The sequence below is a fragment of the Calypte anna genome, chromosome 17 (genome assembly GCF_003957555.1).
Source record: "Calypte anna isolate BGI_N300 chromosome 17, bCalAnn1_v1.p, whole genome shotgun sequence".
NCBI classification, from domain to species: Eukaryota; Metazoa; Chordata; class Aves; order Apodiformes; family Trochilidae; genus Calypte; species Calypte anna.
The window spans coordinates 10,278,025-10,301,095 of NC_044262.1; the positions used below are offsets into that span (position 1 = coordinate 10,278,025).

The 23,071-nt window shown below is 45.3% G+C and overlaps 1 protein-coding gene across 2 annotated transcripts; it reads left to right on the forward strand.

Annotated features, from left to right (window-relative positions):
- The first annotated feature begins 899 nt into the window (after nucleotides 1-899).
- Nucleotides 900-22,852, forward strand: UBAC1 (UBA domain containing 1). 2 transcript variants are annotated; one of them, XM_030461470.1, is made up of 10 exons: nucleotides 900-1,275; nucleotides 6,998-7,118; nucleotides 8,593-8,666; nucleotides 9,691-9,798; nucleotides 10,862-10,979; nucleotides 11,635-11,743; nucleotides 12,473-12,704; nucleotides 13,802-13,888; nucleotides 14,533-14,671; nucleotides 17,447-22,852. In XM_030461470.1, the coding sequence occupies exons 1-10, from the start codon at nucleotides 1,138-1,140 to the stop codon at nucleotides 17,560-17,562; spliced, it is 1,242 nt and encodes a 413-aa protein (XP_030317330.1). In that variant the 5' UTR covers nucleotides 900-1,137; the 3' UTR covers nucleotides 17,563-22,852. The 2 variants fall into 2 exon arrangements, with proteins under 2 accessions (XP_030317330.1, XP_030317331.1); XM_030461471.1 differs by having other exon boundaries at nucleotides 901-1,275; nucleotides 10,877-10,979.
- Nucleotides 22,853-23,071: the final 219 nt, after the last annotated feature.

Sequence of the window (23,071 nt, forward strand, 5' to 3'; positions counted from 1 at the left end):
GGACACATGGACAGGAGGGGACACATGGATAGGAGGGGACACACAGACAGGAGGGAACATATGGACAGGAGGGGACACACGGACAGGAGGGGACATATGGACAGGAGGGGACACATGGACAGAAGGGGACACACGGACAGGAGGGGACATATGGATAGGAGGGGACACAAGGATAGGAGAGGACATATGGACAGGAGAGGACATATGGACAGGAGGGGACACACGGACAGGAGGGGACATATGGATAGGAGTGGACAGACAGACAGGTCTGCACAGACAGGGTGCAGCACCCATTCCCTGCTGGGCTCCCTGCGGCCCCGGCCCCATCCCGAGGGCTCCTTCCCCCGCTGTCCCCGGGAGCCGCCCCCAGTGTCCCCTACCCGGCAGCCGGGACGCGGCTCTCGGGCCCCCTCTAACGGCGGCCGGGAGAAGGCCGCGGTCCCGCCGGCCAGCCCGGAACCCCGGCGGAGGGCAGGCTCCCCCCGATCCCCCCGGGTGGGTGTCCCGCTGCAGCCCGAACCCGGGCCGGTCACTGCACCGGGCCGGGCCGGCGGGAGGCACCTGAGCGCCGGGGACTACATCTCCCAGCATGCACCGGGAAGAGAGGACTACAGTACCCACAGTGCTTCGGGGCGGAGGCAGAGCCTGCCATTCCCGCCATGCACTGGGAAAACACTGTTTAAAACCTCGTTTTATTTTTTGTTCATAATAACCGTTAATCAAACGCATCCCTTAATTAAACCTCTCTTGCGCACCCCGGCTCAGGCGATCCTAGAGCCGCCCGGGACTGTCTCGGCCTCTACTTCCGGCAAGGGAAACTACATCTCCCAGCATCCCCAGCGGAACAGCGTTCTTCCGCTTCCGGCGGTGGCGGGAGCGCCCCGGTCCCCGCGGAGGGACGGCCGGGCTGACAGGAGCGGCGGGGCCGGGGCAGCGGGCGGGCGGGCGGCACCGGGACCCCCCCGAACTCCCTTCTGGCAGCACGGCCCGGCCGGGCTCGCCGCTCCCCTCGGGGCTGCCGGGGTCACCTTCATGGGCGGGCGGTAGCGCGGGGCCCGGTGCACGGCGGTGCCCGGGGCCTGCTGAGGCATCGGCGGGACAGAGCGGAGGCCGGGGACGGCGGCGGGACCCGGGGCGATGTTTGTGCAGGAGGAGAAGATCTTCGCGGGGAAGGTGCTGAGGCTCCATGTGTGCACCATGGAGGGAGCGGAGTGGCTGGAGGAGGTGCCCGAGGACACCACGGTGGAGAAGCTGAAGGAGCGGTGTCTGAAGCACGTAAGGACCGGGGGAACGGGGGGGGTGTGTGGTCCGTGCCCCCCGGTGGCTCTCCTGGGGCTGCTGGGATCCCGGTGCGTGTGTCTGGCTGGGCTGGGAATGGTGGCGGGAGGGGAAGGCAGGGAGGGACCCGCTGGAAAAAGAGGTTTTGGCATCTTGGAAAAGGCGTTCTGTGAAAAAGGGAAAAAAAAGGGGGAGGGGGGAAAGACCAAAAAAGAGAAGAAAGACCCAAAAAAAGACAATAAAAAAGAAGAAAAAAGACCCAAAAAAAGACAAAAAAAAAAAGAAGAAAAAAGACCCAAAAAAAGACAAAAAAAGAAGAAAAAAAAAAAAAGACCAAAAAAAAGAAAAAAAGAAAAAAAAAAAGGTAGCTCGGGTAAACAGATGTCTGTGTGTTCTGCTTTCCTGGAGTGCCATATCTCCCAGTTAATGTGAAACTCTTCCATGTAGAAAGGAAATGCCCATTCCCAGAGTTTTGTGTGCTGGGGAAAGGAGGATTTCTGGGGAGCTGCTCTGCAGCCTCCTGCAGCCGGGTGGGTGCTTTGTGGTTCTGTTCTTGTACTTTCTGACCTGGCACCCATGGGCTGTGAGAGGTGGGTGAGCTGGATTCTGCTGCTTTCCCCTCAGAAGTTCCAGCCTGCTTTGTTCCTTGGTTCTGTTTGAGAACAAACAAGGAAAGCAGCAGCTGTAGTGGGGAACTTCCCCTTTTTTCAGAAAGCCTCAGTGCAACCTTGCCCTGTGCTGTGTTTGAAGGGGAGGTCATGGGCTCTTCTAGAGCTCTGCCTCTGCTTGGAGCTTTCAGGGCTTGACCTGTCCAAAAATAGGAGAAAATACATAAAAACACACAGGCACAGCCTGCAGAGTTTGATTGGGAAAACCCCAGCTCTTTGTACTCGTGTGCTGAGTTACCACTGGTGTGTTTGTGGGTGATAAGAGCTAAAATCAGGGGTTTCAAAGCTCTTGGACTGAACTTGGAGGAAGAGCTGCCAGGAGGGTGTTTTACTTCAAAGCAACCCTGTGACTGACAGCAGCAGTGTGTGAGGTTGTGTGACCCAGGGGCTGTCCCTGGGGCTGCTTTCTGGAGCCAGCACAGCAGCTTCAGTCAGTCCTGACCTGCTGAGCTTCATGCTGAGGGACCTGTAGCATTTTTGAGTGGCAAAAGCCTCTCCTCTCATCTCTGGGAGCACAGTTTACTAAATCACATTTAATAATAGTTTTTGTCTTCAAAATCCTGCAAATACCGTTTTTATTTTTTTTTTTTTCACTTTTTTACATTTCTTGGAAGAAGTTTTGTGCTCCCTTCTTGTCCCCCTTCAGCACAGCTGAGGGATTAAGCTGAAGAGTGGTGCAAAGGCTGCCAGAACAGGGTGGGGTAATGATGATGTGCATATATGTTCAGAGCTGAAAGGCCTTTAATTATCTGAAAGCTTAATTGAATGGATGCTTGCACTGCAGAAGGCAGTTGATAACTTGGCGTGAGGCTTGATTTTTGTTTTCTCTGTTTTGTGCTAATAGTGTGGATTTGCATAACCATTGTGGATAACACATGGTTTTGGAGGAGGGGGAATAAAATGGAAAAATGGAGTTTCCTGGTGGTGGGTGTGTTGCAATGAATCTTGATAGCACCTTGAGACAATGTATGGAGCCACCTCCTGTAAGATGCTGATTAATATGTTCCCTGGAGTCTGAGTTCATTCCTTCAGTGAGCAGAGGAAGAGAGTATTAGAGAGGTGGCTGCTTTTCCCTCCATAACATTCAAATTCTTACTGGTTTCTGAACTGAACTCATAGAATCATAGAACTGGCTGGGTTGGAAGGGAGCTAAGAGATCATCAAGTCCAACCCTTGATCCACTCCCCCCGTGGTTCCCAGCCCATGGCACTCAGTGCCACATCCAGGCTCTTTGGAAAGATCTCCAGACACGGAGAATCCACTACTTCCCTGGGCAGCCCATTACAATGCCTGATCACCCTCTCCAGAAAGAAATTCTTTCTCATCTCCAACCTAAACCTCCCCTGGCACAACTTGAGACCCTGCCCTCTTGTCTTGCTGAGAGTTGCCTGGGAAAAGAGCCCAACCCCCCCCTGGCTCCAACCTCCTTTCAGGGAGTTGGAGAGAGTGATGAGGTCTCCTCTGAGCCTCCTCTTCTCCAGCCTCAACACCCCCAGCTCCCTCAGCCCTTCCTCACAGCAATTCTGCTGGATCCCTTCACAGCCTCCTTGCTCTTCTCTGGACCTGCTCCAGCACCTCAAGCTCCTTCCTGAGCTGAGGGGCCCAGAACTGGACACAGGACTCAAGCTGTGGCCTCACCAGGGCTGAGCACAGGGGCAACTCACTGGGTGCTTTTTTTTCTTTCCTCAACTTTTGATTGTGGGTTGTGGAAAAGAAAACCACTCACTCCCACTACTTCTGTCTCTTGACCTCTACCAATTTAGTGGTGATTACATGTTATTTAAACTGCTGCATCAGTGATGCTGTCTGTGCAGTCTGAACAAATATCTGATAATAAGTTGTTTCCCTTCCAAGGTATTTTTGACCTTAAGTTTCACTATCACAGTGTTCTCATGCAGCACTTCTCCCTTCACAGGGCCCCAACACCTTAACAGGAGCAATCCCTGAGCTCTCCCCTGGTTTCCTCTGGAGGCAGAATCAGGGTCAGCTTCACAGGAACTCCAGCTTAACCTAAACACATGTGTATGATCCCAAATTCCTGTGCCCACCCTCAAGGCCAGCCCTGCACAGGCCTGGAGTGCTGGGGACAGTCCTGGTGCTGATACTCTCCTTCCAAGAGATGTTTCCTTCTTGCTGAGCCTGGGCAGAATTTCTGGAGCACTGCTGTAGGCTTGGTCACACACCCAGGATGCCCAAACGTGGGCTGTACAGAAGCTCTGCCTCTGGTTTTTCAGGCAATATGGGCCAAGATTTTAATGAGTCTGTGCTACTTCTGTTCTGTTTTTTCTTAAGCTGCCTCAGTGAAACTCACCTGGGTTTTAAGGTATGATAAGGAGTATCTGTGGAGCAGAAAGGCAAGGTGCTTGCTCTCAGAGTACAAAGATAAGGTAGGCTTAATGCCCCTGGGCATGTTTTGGATACTTTGTGAGGGTTTTAGCCACCCAAGCTTAGCAGCAAGGAGTGTCAGCACCATTTTCAAACGTTTCTCTTAATAAAAACAAACAAAAAAATGCTTTTTATTATTTTAAAAACAAACAAAGCCTTGTGATTTCTCAGGATTCCAGGCTCTGCAAACAGGCTTGTAGTTTCAGCAGGTGCCTGTGAACAAAGGTTTTGTCACCTGCCCAGGCAAAGCAGCCTGCTGGAAGCTCCAGTGTTAAACAAATGCAACTATTTATGGCTGAAGGAAAGCCATGAAACAGCAGCTCCCCTCCTTACAACCCTTTTGAGTAGAAAGATGCAGGAGACCCCATTGTCCCTCTGATTGCCAGGGAGCAACAACCCCTGAACCCCAGCCATGCTTGGGGCACCAAGGTGCACCCCAGTTCCTGGGTTTCAGGGTGTACCCTGATTTTTGGGCTTTCACTTGAGGCTGATGCTTCCTCTGCACTGCACAGGGAGTTCTTCTCCCCCTTTCCTGTGCATTTCCAGTGCTGGTCTCTCTCTGAGCAGGAAGATGTTTTCAGTTAGACTTTAAAGCACTGTATTTAGTCAGTAGGATCACTGCCCATGCAAACACCTTTATAACAAAGTTAAGGAAAAAAATGGATTATAGGTCTGTGTTGTGTCCCATCCTTTCCCACCCCAAACATACACCTCCCAACTCCCATTTTCAAGTATTTCCTTTCTGGGACCTGACTCTAAGGATCAGTAACAGAATTATTTGGAGCTTGTTCAGAGAGGAGATGTTCCACTGATGTACTCAGGCTTTTTGGGTAACTTATCCAATCGATTGCAGGAGGTACTCCCAGCTGCTTCTGGGCTTTAATGCATTCTTTGGCTTTTGTTCAGCAGTTAATGTGCTGAAGGGTTGGTAAGAAGCTGCTGGTACATGAAGCAGGACTCAAACATTCTCAGTTTTCTTCTCAATCTTATTGAGGCATCAGAACCATCCAGGAGTTCAGGTGAGGGACTGAAGATCTGGGTTGAAAACAAATATGATGATGGACAGAAGGGATTCAATCCAGGGAGGCTGCTGCCTCATGTGATGATGAGCAGGGTGAAATGCTACATCAAAGGGTAGCAGTGATGTCAGTGGGGTTTCTGGAAATGGCTCTGATGTGTCAAGGGTGGATGCACTCTTCTGCAGACGTGGTCAGAGTGGCTTGGTAGAAACATGTACTGAAAGAAGTGTCATTAAAAGTTGTTTGCTGTGGGCAGAGCAGGTGAGGTCAGTTTTAAGTGTCCTGGTTGGTGGTGAGAACAGTAGCATCAATTTTCTGGTTTTGGTAAGTTGTTATTTTTAATTTTGCATTTCTGGAATTGCAACCACTGTGCTTTCTTTTTTTCCACTCAAACACATTAGAAGTCTCTAGATTCACTGATGCAATGTTCTTGAAACTCATTTCTCTGGATCTGGGAACCACTCTGGTGTGAAGATGAGTGAGTTCAAGGCCTGTGTGTGTGCATGCTCTTTTGCCAGGATTGGAACTTTATTTCCTAGTGAAATAATTGACAGTTTAGAATTGGAATAAAGAACTGAGCACAACATTTGTATGTGGGGAAAAAAAAATCTGTTATATACTGATTATAGTTGGGAAGAAAAGTTGTGACTGTAACTTTAGATCAGTACTTTCAGCCAGGAGCCAGGCTGGGGCTCCAGCAGCCAAGTCTGTTGATGTCAGCTTGAAGCAAGGTGCAGAAACTTCTGTTTCCTTCCCAGTTCAAGGTCAAGTATACCAAAACCACTGCTGGCAGTTTCTTGTTTAGTCTGTCTGTAAATAATAATGATTAAATGAAGCAGAGAATCTCTCCTCTGTTTTGATACTAGTTCCAGATGAGGAACCTACTGCATCATTATTATAGCTTTCCCCTTCTGTCAAAAAGCTGGATCCTCTTTGTAGGGTTGCATTCTTACTTTATGATCCTAATTGCCACCCCCAGACTTGTCACTAGGAGTGAGTGACCTTGGTGATCTGCAGGGTTGCCATGGCAACGAGTCCCAAATCATCCCTGTTCTGCTCCAGATTGTTGTAGGTCTGACTGTAGGACCAAGCACTCAGGATGAAGCATGTTAGAGGGGTACTGGGCTACAAAAGGATAAAGCCACTCACATAGCCTGGTGCCCTTGAAAAGTTTCATCTGAGGCAATTAGGCTGTAATGTTAGGACTTTGGAACTGTATAAAGGAGGGGGGTTTTTTTAGCACATGATAATCAGTTGGAACTTTAATCATAGAACTTTAATCATAGAATCTCCAAAGTTGGAAGGAACCTGTAAGGATTATCAAGTCCAGCTTCCTGATGTAGCTATTCATTTAACACCCTCAAGGAAAACTAGAATCCTTCCTTTTACTGGTTATTCTTCCCAGCCAGGAGCTTGGATATGCAGGTGGAAAATTGGCACAGCCAGTGTTGTTACAGCACAAATCAAGCCTCAGTTTCTGTGATAAAGCAGACTCTGTGCACTGGCCTACAGCATATTATTGCTCAGTTATTTAAGCTGTTAGGAAACTGGTAAACAATGGCACAGTTTGTCTGAGATTCTCCACAGTCAATCTTGCAGCAGGCTTATTTCTGTCTTCTGATCTTCAGTATTTATTCTTCCCTGCAGTGTGTACCTGGGAGCTTGGAGGATCCAAAAACTCTGACACATCATAAGTTGATACATGCTACTTCTGAGAAGGTGCTGACAGACACAAAAACAGTGTTGGAGGAAAACATTCAGGACAGAGGTAAGACTGTGGGGGGCTTTTTTAGACCCATCAGAATGGCAACATGAGATTGTATTTAACTATTTGGCAAGTTCCAAACAGTAATCTTTCTTTTTAACATCTACTCACTACTTTGACAAAGGAACATGAGAAAAAAGGAAGAGGAAAAAAGACTTCCCCCCCTCCCCCCTTTGCTCCCCTAGAAAGCACCTTGAGCACTTTGCTTTTCTTCACTATTAAGAACTGAAAAGGAATTAGGAGTGTTCATTCAACTGAAAGGTTAAACAGATTTGTATCTCCTTTCAAAGGAATTTTTTTTATTTTCAGACCTCCAGGGCAGCATTTATTCTTCAAAATTATTCCAAAGTAGTTATCATGGCTGAAGACTCTTTAAGCCAGACAGCCCAGTGCTGCAGGTTCCTGAGGTCTCCAGGTCAAGCAGAAGGATGTTTGCTGATCTGAGTGTCTGCAGTTTAGGTCTCATTCTGCCCTCTGCAAACTTAGCTCAGAATCCACCACTCAGGCTCTTCCTCTCCTGTGCTCTGCTTGTCAGGGAGAGCAGATCATGGCCAGGAGCCAGTCTGTGGATCCTTTTGCATTCTGATCAGCTGGACAACTGAGGGTTAACAGCCTTCACCAGCTGTTGCTCTTGGCTGTTATGTGCTGAGCCAGCCCAGGGAAAGAGCAGCTTGTGTTTGCTTTTTACTTGCTTATTTCAGTGGGCTAAAAGCTGCATGTCAGACCATAGCTGGCTGAGGCACTGCAGGTGCTGCACAGGGCTCTGAGCAGTGTGTCCACCTCTTCTCACCCTTGGAATTCCTGTGGTTGTAACTGAGGTGCCAGAGACTTGTAAGGCATCACCTCATCTCTAGGCAAAGGCTGCCTTTTAGTCTTAAGAGCCTGAGGCCAGCTCATGCCAGGTGATATGGGATATCTGAGGCTGAAGACCTGTTTGCCCTCAAGACCTGTCCTGGTGGGCTGCCAGTGATGTGTCCCTGCTGTAGACCATGAATTATTCTCCTCACCCTGATAGATTCACCATGAATCTCTTCACCTCACACACAAAGGTGAGCTTCAGCCTGATGCTGGAAATTCTTGTTGAAGGTTTCTGCAGATGACAAAAAGCCCCATCCAGCTTAGACCCAGGAAAAGCCCAGAAAGTGCTGATGTGTTCTTGTTATGATGGGCTGAGTGCTGTGCTGTTCATGTAATCCTACAAGACACCTGGAGCCTGAATAATCTTTTTTAATGGTGGTGTCTGAGGAGAAGAAACCACTGAAAGTCAAAGCAGAACTAATAATTGGACCGTGGTTTGAATTCACTTAAAACACAAGGTGAACATGTAAAGCCACGTGGGTTTTAAACAGTGGAAAGGATCTGATGCTACAGTGGAATTAAAAGAAAACTGTCCAGGAAAATGTGAATTTGTGAAGTTTCTGACAAGAACTGTTTTCACATTACTTTCTAATATATTTCAGTACCATTCTCTTCCTAGATGTCTTGCTTTTGATAAAGAAGCGTGCGCCACCTCCACTCCCCAAAATGGCAGATGTGTCAGCAGAGGAGAAAGTGAGTTTGAAAGACTTCTTGCCTTGGCTGTTTTCATTAACTCCTTTATTGATGAGCTTTGCCTGTGTTTGAAAACCCAATCTAAATATGTTGATTCGTGTCAGGCTGTCTTCTGTCTTTATCTGTGTGTGGCTTGTCACTCTAACCAGGTCTTCAGAGCTGAAGTGTTGGCCCCCTTCAATTTTTAATTTTTTTTTTTTAAATTTGATGTTGTTGGAATGTAATTACTGAGGTCAGTGGTGCCCAGGATGATGCTTTTACACACAGTTTTTTTACCACATAAACTCTGAGTGAGGCTTGTCCTTGACATTGGTTACTTCCAAGTGTCTCTACTTTGTCCTTGCACAGCTTTGTTTCTTCTTGCTTCCCATAGGTCTCTGTCCCTTCCTGTAGGTCCTGGTGTTTGTCTCTCTCTTCAGTATGGTCTTGCTGTGCAGAATGTCACTGTAAGAGCATAAGTTATAAGACTGGGAAGTATTTATAGTCTGTACCCTGCTATGTTTTCTCCTGGACTATAAGCATGTACTGAAAATCCCAGGCACTGTTTATCTCTGCATGATATCTCTTGCAAGCAGTGAAGCCCTTGCCCTGCTGAGTTAAGTGTCAGTGTGGGCAGTTTTGAAACATCCTCAACCACCCCTGGGTTTGAAGAGGGACAGAGACTCCCAGAGAGTTGCTGTGGAGCAGAATATTGTCCTGAGAATACAGCCTCTGCACTCAATAAATCTCTTTCCCTCTTGATGCAGGAATTTCCCTCTGTGTTTAGAGAACAGAAACAGGCATAAGGACTGAAAGTGGGACAGGTCCAGTTTTGCTGTACCCAGCAGGTCCAGTTTTGCTCTATAACAGCAAAATGGTGCTGGTGCTCTTCATCCTTGGTGTTGCTAGGCTGCTCTTTCTCTTCGTTGCAAGTTACAGAGCTCTGCTTGATGCCCTGAAGAATACAAAGCTGCTCTCTGCTGTGCTGTGTCCTCTGTTCTCTGAGTAATGGGTTATGAAACCTGATCATGTTCCTATCTTCCAGAGGAAGCAAGAGCAGAAAACTCCTGATAAGGATGCTATCCTCAAAGCCACTGCCAACCTGCCCTCCCGCAGTGTCGATCGCACCGTGGCCCATCACAGCATGAGGGATGTAAGTGTCAGACCTGATTTTTTTTTGACTTGCACACCAACATCCAGATAGGCTTTAATCTCCTATAAACTTTTCTCTGACATGTGAATGGGTTTTTCTTTTCTCTGTAGGAGAAATCCAGATTTACATCATGGATATTAAAGTAGATAGCTTCAAATTCAGATGCAGGTCGTGCTGTTTACTGATCAGAAAACATTCTGTTCTCAGTTATGATTTTAAATGGTTTATTTGACTATGGGAAAGCCTCAGTAAATGTAATCAAGATCTGGCAACTGTGAAACCTTAAATAGTTAATTCTGTAATATTGTTAAATAGTTCATGTGTTTGCCGTGGGTTGGCTTGTTTTCTTCCATGGTTTTGAAAAGAGAAATGAGGCATAAATTTTTACTTCAGTACTTGAATGCTGTTAGAGCCTGTGATGTTCAGCAGTGTGGGGACTACTTTTGCTCTTCTGTTGTAGTAGGGGCATGGAGCAACAAATCTGCTTCATTGCATGCTGTCAGACTGCCCTGGCAACCTACAGGGAACAGTTGGCATCTAAGTTGTTTAATGGTCAGCATGACCTTCTGAGCATGGCATATCTAAAAACAAGTGTCCAACTGTAAGGAATCTGTGATGCTTCAGCATAGAAAATAGCTTGGGTCTGTGTTGTGGAAATGTGGATTACCAGGAGGTAACTGGTAGACCAGGAAAGTCATTGTTTCACAGGACCAAGTAGCACTGGTGCAGAGCTACTGTGACTGTCTTCTCACACTGCTTGTGCAAGGGGGAAGACAGAGTGTTCCTGGGGAGCACTGAATTTTCTGGAACACTGCATGTCTTGTGGTGGCACTGGGCAGCAAGCTGTGTTAGAAAGAAAAGGACCTTTCTGTCCAGGAGCTTTTGCTTTACATGTAGCACTTCACAGGAAGGGCCCAGTGCTTCTTGAGAGACTAAACACTGAAAATAAAGCCTTCATAAAGCAACCTTCTGTACAGGGGGCCAGACTGCTGCTGAGATACTAACAATAGATGTATTAAGATTTAATGATGTCTGGTAACTTCCTGTCTAAATGTTTTGACAGTTTCCTTTCTTGCAGTTCCAGACAGAGCTCCGGAAGATCTTAGTGTCTCTCATAGAAGTTGCACAGAAATTGCTAGCACTGAACCCAGATGCAGTTGAACTATTTAAGAAGGCAAATGGTATGAACATATCTTCATAGTTACTAGTTTGATGCTGAGAACTTGTTTGCTTCCATAACAGAGGAGAGGAGGCTTGCAGAATGAAGTTCAGACCTTGATGTAATAGCAAAGCTCTGGCAGGCTTTGTGGGTATAGGTTATATAAAACTTGTGAAATTCCATTAAAAAAACAAAGGAACATGAGTAGTGGTTTGGAACTGGAAAAGTTCACAAGAGTTGCTCTTTAGGTATGGTAAAGAATAGTTGAAAATGCACAAGGAGCTAGTAAAATGAGGAGCAAGTGTAGCTGTTGATTCAGTTTGTGAGATGAGATCTGGTAGGACCAGGTGCAGCTTCCTTTCACTGAAGATCTATTTTTTTTTAGTTATCTACAATCTCCTATATGCTTATATGGAAATACCATGGTAATGTGAGAGTTAACTGTCTTACAACTGAGGTCTTTAACACATCTGGACAGGGGCTTTGTCTAGGAAGAGTCTGACTGAGCCTGATCGAGCTGAGGGCAGCAAAGTAAATGATGAGATAGCAAATTCAGGGCAGAAACAAAAGCAGGGATGGAAGAAAAGAATGGGGTTTGAACTTAACACATGCCATTCCATTGAGAAAGGGGTTTGTTTTAATTCAAAGTCCATCTGAACATTGTTTTGTTTGTGTAGCCATGCTGGATGAGGATGAGGAAGACAGAGTGGATGAAATAGCTCTGAGGCAGCTTACAGAAATGGGCTTCCCAGAGAGCAGAGCTGTCAAAGCCCTTCGACTGAACCAGTAAGTGTACTCACCACACTGCCTGTAAAACACCTGATATGGTTAAAACAAAAAAAAATTTGCATTTTTTTTTTTCTGAAGTCTCCTTATGTGGGTCACCTAAATCTAGGTTGGAAAAAAAAGCATTGACTCCAAGAAGAGTGCTGCCTCAGGAGGTGTGCAGGCAGCATGGGGAAGGGGAAGCAGAGCTGGACTTCTTCTGGAAAGAGGAGCTGGTCTGGGGTTCATAAGGCTGCCAGGCTGGCACTGGTTCCAAGTATTAGTATCATGTTGTCTTCTGCTTTAGAATTCACATTTACAGCTAAAAAAGCAAACCAACCCTGTCCACGCTGATCTTTCAGCTGTAGAAAAATACTGTGTTCCGAATGGCATTCCTTGTCAACAGTTGCAATTAGTCAGTGTTTGTCTGTTGTGGGATGAAGCAGGTGATGTGGACAATAAGGTGACTCCCTGACAAATGCCTTTTGAAACCTGGGTTGCAGCTGTCCAAGTTGGACTTCATTCCTCTGTTCCTCTGACTTTCTGGCTTCAGAGAAGATTGGTGTGCCCTGAATGCACAGAGAATTAAGGTGCTCTGAGATTTGTTCCAAAACTTTATTTATGACTTTTCAGATACTCATTAACCTGCAGGCCAGAATACCAGAGGAGTAAATGCATAGGCAAATGTCTGTGGAGCAGGAGTGTACATCTGGAGTGTGCCTCATCCCTGTGTTCTGGTTTGCTTTCCAGTATGTCAGTGACACAGGCCATGGAGTGGTTGATAGAACACGCAGATGACCCTACAGTGGATGCTCCCCTGCCAGGTCAGACTCCATCAGAAGCTACAGCTGAAGTTGGAGCATCCTCTGCTGAAGCCACAGCAGGTCCTAGCTCAGAAGTGGGTGAGGAAGAGGCCAAGGATGAGCTGACAGAAATATTCAAGAAGATCCGGAGGAAAAGAGAGTTTCGCCCAGACCCACGAGTAGGTGCTCTTTATTCCACTGTTTGTGAGGATTGGAAGTGGCTCTGGGAGCACCATGGAATCCAAATAAATGTTTAGTTGATAAATGAAATGGGTTGTCTGGGTAGATGTATAGTATGCTGGCTTGGCATTGTTTTATTGGAAGTCTGTTGGGAACTGTTTAAATTTAGGTTGCTGAAAGAGAGATTTCCTAATTAATGCATTGCTCTCTCAAATAACAGTATCTAAATTCCTGACACTGTTACTTCTGCACCTGTGGGACTGAAGTGGGCTGCCAGACTCCTGGCATTGCCTTTTATGTCTGCAGCCTGGGAAGGAAGGGTTGCAGAGCAGGAGTAGGTCCTTTTGCTTTAGGAAAGAGCATTAATTTATGTAGGGGGCAAGGAAAAGGATCGCCAGCAGATTTAAGTCTTGCAGCAAATGCACAAGTTATCCTTTTTTCAGACCACAGTATTAGCTGACATGAAAATGTGTTGTTATCACACTGTGAACTCACCAGGAGGTGCTCTAGAATCCAGCATTTTGCTTCTACAAGTGACTGTTTCTTGTGTTTTCTGTCAAAAGCCCCAAAGGTGTTTGATGACTTAGGTACAAATCTTATGTGATAAAACATTTTTCTAACAATATCTAGGTAGGCTTGTCTAGATACAGAACACTTGCTAGCAGTGTAATAAACCAGGGAGTAAAATTCACCTGAGTGAATAGAACTACAAATGCATGTGGAGCATGATGGCAGTGAGATGTGAACAAAAGCTTTGTGACATGAGGGAAGTTCTGAAATGAGTTTCTGTCCCACTCCTCTGCCTCCTACCCCAGGTACACTTGAGTTGTTTGGCATTCAGCTTTCAGGGCTGTGGATAGGAACTACTTTCCTGCTTCAGATTTATTCTTTTTCCATATTAAAGGCACTTGTACAAGTATTTGTAAAGTTAGCAGTATTTGAAAACATTGTAAATAAGATTACTTAGTGCTCTACAAATGGCAACAATGAGCAGTCACTGACCACATGGAATGTTCCTGCACAGAAGATGAAAGAATGTGATTGTTCTTGTTTGTTTTAACTGTTACATTTATTAAGCTGTGCAAATCTGTTCCAGGCTGTCATTGCCCTGATGGAGATGGGATTTGATGAAAAAGAAGTGGTAGATGCACTCAGAGTAAATAATAACCAGCAAAATGCAGCTGTGAGTATAAAGTCATTTTTTTCCTTACTGCTAGAACACTTTGCTCAGCTCATTTTTTGTCATTGATATTTTGATCTGTCACCAAGCCCCACTGTTACCAGAGGTGAAATGAGCACTGGATATTCTGTGCCTCTTTCCAATTGGAGACACAACCAGAATGCAAAGGTTTTAAACTTTGTAGAGGAGCTCAGTGTGCATGAGATTGTGGCTGCTCTGGTTGGGATATGTGGATTTTCAAAAAGCTTTTGAGAAACTCCTCACCAGAGTCTGCAAAAGAGATGATACTCCTTTGAGAAAGGAGAAGGTATACCAAATAATTAATAACTAATTAAAGGACAGGAATAAATGAGTTCCTTTGAGGCAGTGCATCTGTAGGCTAACACTAATCTTCCCTGAGCTTTGATGCATCCAGAATTGGTATAATTTTATCACCATACCAGATACTGCTGATGTTCCTATTGAAATAAAGGTGTTAGAGGAAAAAAACAGTGAAGAGTCCCCTGGTGTGGAGAGAAAAATGCATAGCTCAGTCTTTAACTTTGAAAGGAAGTATTTTTAACATGCCACATTGTCAAAACTTTGGAGACTTTTTTGTTGTAATGGAGCCAATCATTAAATCTGTTGTGCCTGCTGATTTCTTTCAGTGTGAATGGCTGCTGGGAGACAGAAAGCCTTCTCCAGAGGACTTAGATAAGGGCATTGACACCAATAGCCCTCTCTTCCAAGCCATCTTAGAAAACCCAGTGGTACAGTTGGGGCTAACCAACCCTAAAACTCTACTAGGTAAGTCCTGCTTGGGTTCCTGATGTGTGTACACATGGTCTCTGTATTTGCTGGGAAATAGGGGTGGAAACTGGATGATGACAGCATGCTTTGTGGGGTAGGTGCAGCTCAGGACCCTTTTTCTCCCTTTCAGCAGCTGAATTGTTTACTTCATCCTGAAACTCTGCTAAACCCAGAACAGAACTTGGGGCTGTCCCAGAAATGATACTAATTCCCCAGGCTTGCACTTGCTGAAGTCAGAACTTCACTAGCTGCTGGCTGCAGTGCTTTTGTGGATTAAGGAAACCTTTTGTGTGCTCCCTTTAGCCATGAGGGGTAAAATCAGGAATCTCTGTCTAGAACTCTGATTATTTCACAGAAAAAACAAGGCTGTCTCCTGCAGTGGAGCTTCCTGTGTGCTGAGCATTGAGATGGAAGATAACCAAATACTATGGAAGAGTAGCCAAATAAGTCTGAACCTTGGCCTATCAAAGCTGAGATAATGTGTGTGAAAATGCACTTCCTTCTCCTTGGGTTTCAGCTCTGTGGTAAATCTCTGTGTTCATGGGGAGAAAAGCTGTGAGCACAGCAAGTACCCATCTGATGACTCTGACAGTGAAACAGAAATCTCTGATGAATTGGTCTCTCACAGTGAAGAATGGCATTGTATATACAAAGTTTTGCATTTAGTCTGTCTTCAAAATTTATTTGAAGATCTGGTTTTAGGTAGAGGGTATGCATGCAGCTCCTTAAAAAAAAACAACTTTAAAAAATACTACTTTGAATGCAATTAGAGTTTGTAAACCTTTAAATAATTCAAAAGCAGAACATTCCCACTCTGATTTCTGAACAAATGGTCTCTTCATTTGCAACAAGAGTTCCACAGTGCAGCTCAGACTATAAGTAGAAAATGAGATAGCATTCTATGTGCTCATAAAGCTTGGGTGAATATCATATAATATATTCCTAATGATTTATCTGCAAATTGCTTATGTCACAGATTTTAGTAAGGAATGTTTGCATTTAATTAGATACTTACAAGATGCAGATAAATCAAAAAATGTTAAGCTTTTGAATCTTTGTAAAAGAATGTAGTTAGTGGTGGAAAGTGAGATCTGTGCTTTATTCTGGGCTTTTCTCCAGCCATGCTGCATGACCTTGAGCAAGGTACTGATGGTGCTGCTCAGCCTGTGAGGTGCTGGCTACTTGCAGCTCCCCCAGATGTCAGCTGGAGCTTTGCAAACTGACTCTCCTGGGAAAATCGAGGCACTGCCCTTGTTGGTGGTCTGCCAGGCCCTTACAACACTGACATTTGGATGACTTCTGGATAGGTCAGATGTATAACTGCTCTTTTTGTCCTGCTCCAAATGCCCAGTAGTTCAGCTCCATGTCTGTCAGGAGGTTTATAAATCATTGCCTGGGCCATTCTTCTGCCAGATTTTCAGCTGAGCTGTTGCAGGAACTGCCTAGTTCCTTCAGCATAAGGAGAAAATTGCAAATAAGCACATTAGAAGGAGGGGGAAAAAAACCCACAAAAACCCATAAAACCTAAAAAAACCCCAAAAACAAACAAAAAACCCCCACAAAAAAAAAAAAAAAAAAAAAAAAACCACCAAAGGTTTTTGTAAAGACAGTATTTAACCAGCCTTTGTCTGCAGTGAATTTAATGCCAAGGAGTGGGGGAAGCAGAACATCTTGTTGCATCCCTGTCTGTGGAGGTGGCACCTGCAAATCATTAGAATCCCAGACTGGTTTTGGGTTGGAAGGGTCCTCATAGCTCATCCAGTTCCAACACTCTGCCATGGGCAAGGAGACATCCCACCAGCCCAGGCTGCTCCAAGCCCCATCCAACCTGGCTCCCAACACTTGAGGGTTGAGGCAGCTGCAGCTTCTCTGAGCACCCAGAGCCAGGGGCTCAGCACCCTCCCAGGGAAGAATTTCTTCCAAATACCTGAAGTAAATCTCCCCTTTTCCAGGTCAAAGCCATTACCCCGTGTCCTATGCCCCTGTACTCAGCCTTGGTGAGGCCACAGCTTGAGTCCTGTGTCCAGTTCTGGGCCCCTCAGCTCAGGAAGGAGATCGAGGTGCTGGAGCAGGTCCAAAGGAGGCAACTGGGCTGGGGAAGGGATTCAGCACAGATCCTGTGAGGGAGGGCTGAGGGAGCTGGGGGTGTTGAGGCTGGAGAAGAGGAGGCTCAGGGGAGACCTCATCACTCTCTGCAACTCCCTGAAAGGAGGTTGGAGCCAGGGGGGGGTTGGGCTCTTTTCCCAGGCAACTCTCAGCAAGACAAGAGGGCAGGGTCTCAAGTTGTGCCAGGGGAGGTTTAGGTTGGAGATGAGAAAGAATTTCTTTCTGGAGAGGGTGATCAGGCATTGGAATGGGCTGCCCAGGGAAGTAGTGGATTCTCCGTGTCTGGAGATCTTTCCAAAGAGCCTGGATGTGGCACTGAGTGCCATGGGCTGGGAACCACGGGGGGAGTGGATCAAGGGTTGGACTTGATGATCTCTGAGGTCCTTTCCAACCCAGCCCATTCTATGATTCTATTTTTCTATCTGTCCATGCCCTTATAAAAGGCTCTCCCCAGCCATCAGGCACTGGAGGGTGCTCTGAGGTCTCCCTGGAGCCTCCTCCAGGCTGAATGCTGAGTGCAGGAGCTGCATCACGGGCAGCTTGGGCTGAGGGCTGCCTTGGCATTGCAGCTATTTCTAACTGTCCTGGTGTTGAAACATCCCAAACCCAGGAAACCTTTGCTGACTGGGAGACTAACAGAGTATTGCAATTCCCATCTCTTGGCAGCCTTTGAGGATATGCTTGAAAACCCCTTGAACAGCACTCAGTGGATGAACGATCCGGAAACGGGGCCCGTCATGCTCCAGATCTCCCGAATCTTCCAGACCCTGAATCGCACGTAGAGGGGGGGATGCCAGCCCACTGTGCCACCTCCTCCTGTCCCTCATGTCACCCCCTCCTCAATGGGAGGGTGTGTGGATTGTCTGGGGAAGAGGGAGGGGGTGGATGGAAGGGGGAGAAGGGAGGGGATCCTGTCTGAGGGGGTCTCTCGCATCAGAGCTTCTGTAGTTACAGCCAACTGAAGTGAATTGCCTTGTGGATTTTAGTGGTAGTGGAAGAGGTTTGAAGACTTGTTTATGCTTTCAGGTATTAGGCTTAAATTAAAGTATATCCAAAAATAGGAAAAGGTTTTGTGAAAACAAGAATCTGATTGTTGGGAGGAAAATATGATAATGCTTGTTAAAGAGGCCTGTGACAGTAGTGTTCTAGCCAGTTTTGCTAGCATCTGGCTAGTGTTTACAAAGGTCACTGACCACTAGCATAGGAAACTCATCATCTCCATACAGTATTAATTTATGGCTATATCAAATCCTAAAATGATTTTTTAAATTGATTCTTGGGAAATGTGTTTTTTAAAGTCCAAATATTGGGGGAGAGCAAGCACATTTCTATCCAAACTTGTTAATTTTGCGTTATAATTTAGACAGAACAATTCAGAGATGGAATTCTTTTAATAAATAGCATTACTTTTTCCTATTTATTTTCTGCATTAGTGTTGTTGCAGTCCCACAGTGGTTCTACTTGTAGGAGATGTTCTGTCAGCTCCACTAAAGATGCAGAATCTCTTTCACAACAGGACTTGCTACACCCAGACTTGGATTCTTAGGCTGCAGTTCATAGATTCATACTCCACCTTATCCTAGCAGAAGGAGGGATATATTCACATGTTTATGTTCACAGTTTTGGGCAGACTTGTGGGTTTTGACTTTATTTCAAACTGTTTACAAAAAAGCACCTCATCTGCATGGATTTTTTCACTGGTGATTTGTGAAGCAGAACCACTTGGGTTTTGTCTTGGTTAATGGGTTTAAAACCACACTTGAAACCACTGCTTTCTTTGAGATAGAAGTGACTTTTTTTTGAGACTTATTTTACCTTGAATAGGAAGAATGTCAGGCTGTGGCTTTCCTGTTTTGTTCAATGACAGACTTGAGGTTTCAGACAGGAGTTAAGAGCAGAGCTCACTGGTGAATATCCAGCTAGTTTTTGTGACAATCAGGCTCTGTGGGTGTTACTTTTTTAAGAAACTGAACAAAAATGCATTTTGTTTTCAGCTTAGTGCAGCATGATTGACATCTGTCATAATCCCTGCCACCCCTTGTGTTTCACAGCCTGGTTTTGGAAAGGCAGGCTAGGCAAGACCTGCCTCTCCAAAATGTGGAGTAACCAGATGCAGATCGAGGTGTCCTGTCACAGAGAGATCCTGAAGAGCTCTGCAAGTCACCTTCTTAAGGGTGGGATGGGGTTTTGGTTGTTTTTTTGTTGAATTTTTTTTTTTTAACAAAAATGCAACAAGATACAACCTGAAACCCCACAACAAGTTTTGGCCTGAACTTGGCATCAGGTCTGTGCTGTTATGCAGTCAGGGTGCTGAAGTTGCCAATTTCACATAATTAATATGAAGGGTGGGGAAATCAAAGCAGCATGAGATTTTATCTAGACTTACTATCCCAGGATTATTATTTGGCTTTGTTACTTGTAATTTCATATTAAGCTTTACGGTTCATGACTGCTGAAATATTTACTTCTGCATTTAGAAATCCCAAGCTTTCTAGAGATGGGGGCTTTTTTTTTTTCTGTTCCAATTGGTCAGTAAAAGCATTTTTCTGGACTCTTGCTAAGAACAGATTGACAGTGTGATATTAGACTGTAACCTTGCATTGTAAGTGTGAAGGTACCAACCTGAGCCCAGTGAGCCCAGCACAGCAGCTGGGACTGAATGCTGTAGTGTTACAAAAGGTTTTTATTATTTTTTTCCCATTTTTTTCTTAATCCTTGAAGCTTTTTGCCTGTAGTACTACTAGGAGACACCATGACTTGAAACTCTTAGTATTAGAGGTGTATGTCCTCTGCCAGTTGGGATTCTAGTAAATTTTGCTTTTAATGAGAGTTTTCAGAAGACAAAGCTAGGAAAAACTACCCTGGTTTGTTTGGGGGTTTTTTTTTTTGGCTTTGGAATGAGTAAGGACAGGTTCAGACTTCCTGAACAGATGCTTCAGTAGCAGTCTTGGTCTGTGTAGAATGTGAAGGGTTGCTGAAATGCTGCTTCTGATTTCAGTAATACACAACTCAGGCTGTGAAGTGGCTGTAGAACTTTCAGACAGACCAGGCAAGGTTCATCTGCCAGCTTTAGAGTCAGGTCAAGGTTTGGTCTCTGGCTGGTGGGCAGAACCTGGGTGAGGAGGATGGCAAGAGTGAGCAGCCCATCTGTGCTGCCCAGGTGTGGGAGCAGCTGCTGGAGCTGAAGTGTTAAGTTCTGGGTGTTCTTGATCTGCCAAACAGTTTCCTTGCTTGGTATGGCTTTAATGTAGCCCTGGTTCTCTTTTAAGAACTTTACTTTCCAGTGGCAAATATCTGAAAGAGGCCAGAATTTAGGAGATGTGGTGCTCACAGCAAGGCATAGGAGTTAATTTAAAAATAAACAAAAAAAAATACCCTTGAGGTTAAAGGAACACTTGAGGAGTTATCAAGACATCAGTGGTGCTGCTAGGGTATGAATTAGTAGCAGACTTTGTGTCCTCACCATGCCTGGCTGCTGCTGCTACTTCAGCACAGGAAGTGGAGGGGGTGAAGTCCCCTGTGCCTGCAAAGGCCTCAGTTGTCCCAATTTTTTCAAAACCTGCAAAAATCTGAAAGGTGACTGCTTTTGAGTCAGTCTCCAGGTCTCCAGGCACAAGGAGTGTGTGTGCTGAGAGCTTTTCCTGGTGATAAACTCTCCTGTTCCATGGCTGGAGGGAACTGGTGGATTTGGTCTGTAGGCCAAATGTCCTAAGCACATGGGAATAGAAGTGTTGTTTAAAAGGAAAAAAATAAATTTTTTTGTGAGAAAGAACTCAAGCAGTAAAGATTTACAGGTTCAGGTCCTGTGCTTGCACCTCTGGTGTTCAAGTTACAGCTGGCAGAGATGTGATATTTACTTGTGTCAGAGCATGGCCATGCTCAGGTTGGAAGCCTGTGGGATTTTGGAGGAAGGAAAGGGGGTGGTGGGTACCTCATGCAGTGTGTGTTTCCTACAGTTCTCACTCTTTGCCCCATCAGCTGATACAGACAATCTTCTACCTTTTGATATTACATGACTCTTGAAAGCTAGCTAGCTATTTATTTAAATATGTGTAACTTATAATGTTGTCATCAAAACAGTGATATTTTTAATAGAAATGCACTATAGGGAAGTTTGTTCTCAGGGCTTCATATTTATACTCTTCACAGGCTGATGCATTTTAAAGGGATGTATTTGGAAAAAATGCCACTTTACAAACTTGGACCTTGATTGGCTTGACCTGTGAGCCTGAGTTGTGTCACTCCTGATAAACCTCTCATGTCTGGTCCCCTCCAAAGAATCTGCTGTTCTCTCTCTCCTTGTGAGCAGTGATTTGAGTGAAGGCTCCAAGATCACACAAGGTTACCCAGGAACTTCACAGTTCCCTGATCTTTGCACCGTTTCAAGGACACTTCTGTTCTCCATGCAGCTGGAAAATTAACTTGCATGGTTCCTAAAGCAGTCATCAGTGAGCTCTTCTGGGCTGGTGCAAGGTTGGCTCCAGCCAGCTGCTGCTTTCTGGCTGCTCACAGCCCAGAACCTCAACCTCCATTGCTTTCCTCACTCTTCTGGAACCAAACTTGTCTTTTGGAGATTGAGCTCCTATCTAAGAAACACTTAAACGGTTATTGAAATCCTTTTTAGTTGGGACTGTTACAATTTATGATTTTATCTTTTTTTTTTAGGCATTGTGTTTCATGGGCTGAGAGTCTTTTAATGTATTTTGAGAGCTGTTTAAGCATTGTACCAAACGAATGTATAGTAACACTGTCAGCAAATATTGCCTGGGGAGGAGCTGCAGAGGTGACCAGTGAGCTCTTCTTCTGTGGCAATTCTCTGAAAGTCATGTGCACAGGATAACAAGTGTTTCATCCAAAGTAAATACCCCATTTTTTTTCTACTTTTACTAAATAGCGTTTTTAATAACTAGCAGAATAGCAGTGCTTGCAGCTGGGTGTTTCCATCCCATCATAGTCCTTGTGCTTTGTGGCATAAGCAACCCACTGACTGTGGCCTCCTCTTTGGCTGAAGGGTTTGTTGTGGCTGCTGCTGGAGGTGGGACAGTGGGTGAGCTCAGCCAAGGGGGATAATCCCCAGGGGACAGCTGAGGGGACAGCCAGCACTGTAAATGACATTTCTGTGACTCTGCTATCATGGTGGTTGTTCTCACCTGCATCCTGACATCTCAGTGTAACAAAAGGGGGTTGTGTTTTGGTTGTTGGGGTTTTTTGTTTGGTTTTTTTAAGGCCTTTTTGCCCTAGATTTGAAGATCTTTAATGCAGATCCTGTTTGCAGCATGTGAACTTCAATAAATGTAAATGCATTCAATTCTTACTGAATTTTGGGTATAGTTTTATATCATGCTTTGGGGAGAGGGGGAAAAAAATGGGATCATGTTTTAACCTAAGCCCTCACAAAACAAAGTGTCTTTGTTGCAGCAGGTAACAGAGGCCTGTAGAGATTTTTTTTAATTTGCATATTTTTATCATAGCTTAATGAACTGTTCAAGGATGTGATTTGCTATCCAGCACTTAGCACAAGGCAGCACCAGTGAAATTATATCGCAAGGTACTGACTTGACAGTTTTTCATTTCACCTGTGTATAAACTCATTAGGTACAGCATCCAAAATAGTTTTTACATGGCACCGACACTGGTGTGTGGCATGCACGGCTGTTTCTAAGCTGTAATGTTACTTTTATGAAGCCAAACTTGGGTGAACATCACTGAGCCTGTGGGATTCCGGGTTCATTCTGGACACGCTCCTGTGGGTGCCCTGGGAGGGAGAAAACCAGCACACTGTGCTCCTGCACTGCAGCCCTCCAGGCAAAAAGCTAGAAATACTATTGATCTGTTGTCCTTCTAGCCAGGATATTGTCACCTGAAAAATAAATTTCTGGGAGGTATGGTGGTTGTTAGCACAGCCAGAGCTGAAACAACCATGTACCTGTAATGTGCAGAGAAGTTGTACCCATGGACGAGACCAGAATGAATGCTGAGTCTTTGAACCTGCTCACACTTACACTGAAGACACTGACATTGTGTGTTGTAAATTTATAATATATCTTAAAAATAAAGTTTTTTGATTTATTACAAGGTGTTCCGAAACGTCATTTTCAGGAGCAGCCAAGGTTTATGAATTCGGGGCTCAGCGTGCCTGCAGACTGCTGGAATTGTTCCTCAGAAAATAAGGTATTTTGAGAGCTGCTCAACCTCTTACAATTTGGGCAGCAAATCCTGGTTCAGTAGCGGGTTTTGCACCTGGGAGTTTATTTCTCCATTTTCCAGGGGAAGGGCTAAAGGAAACAAGAT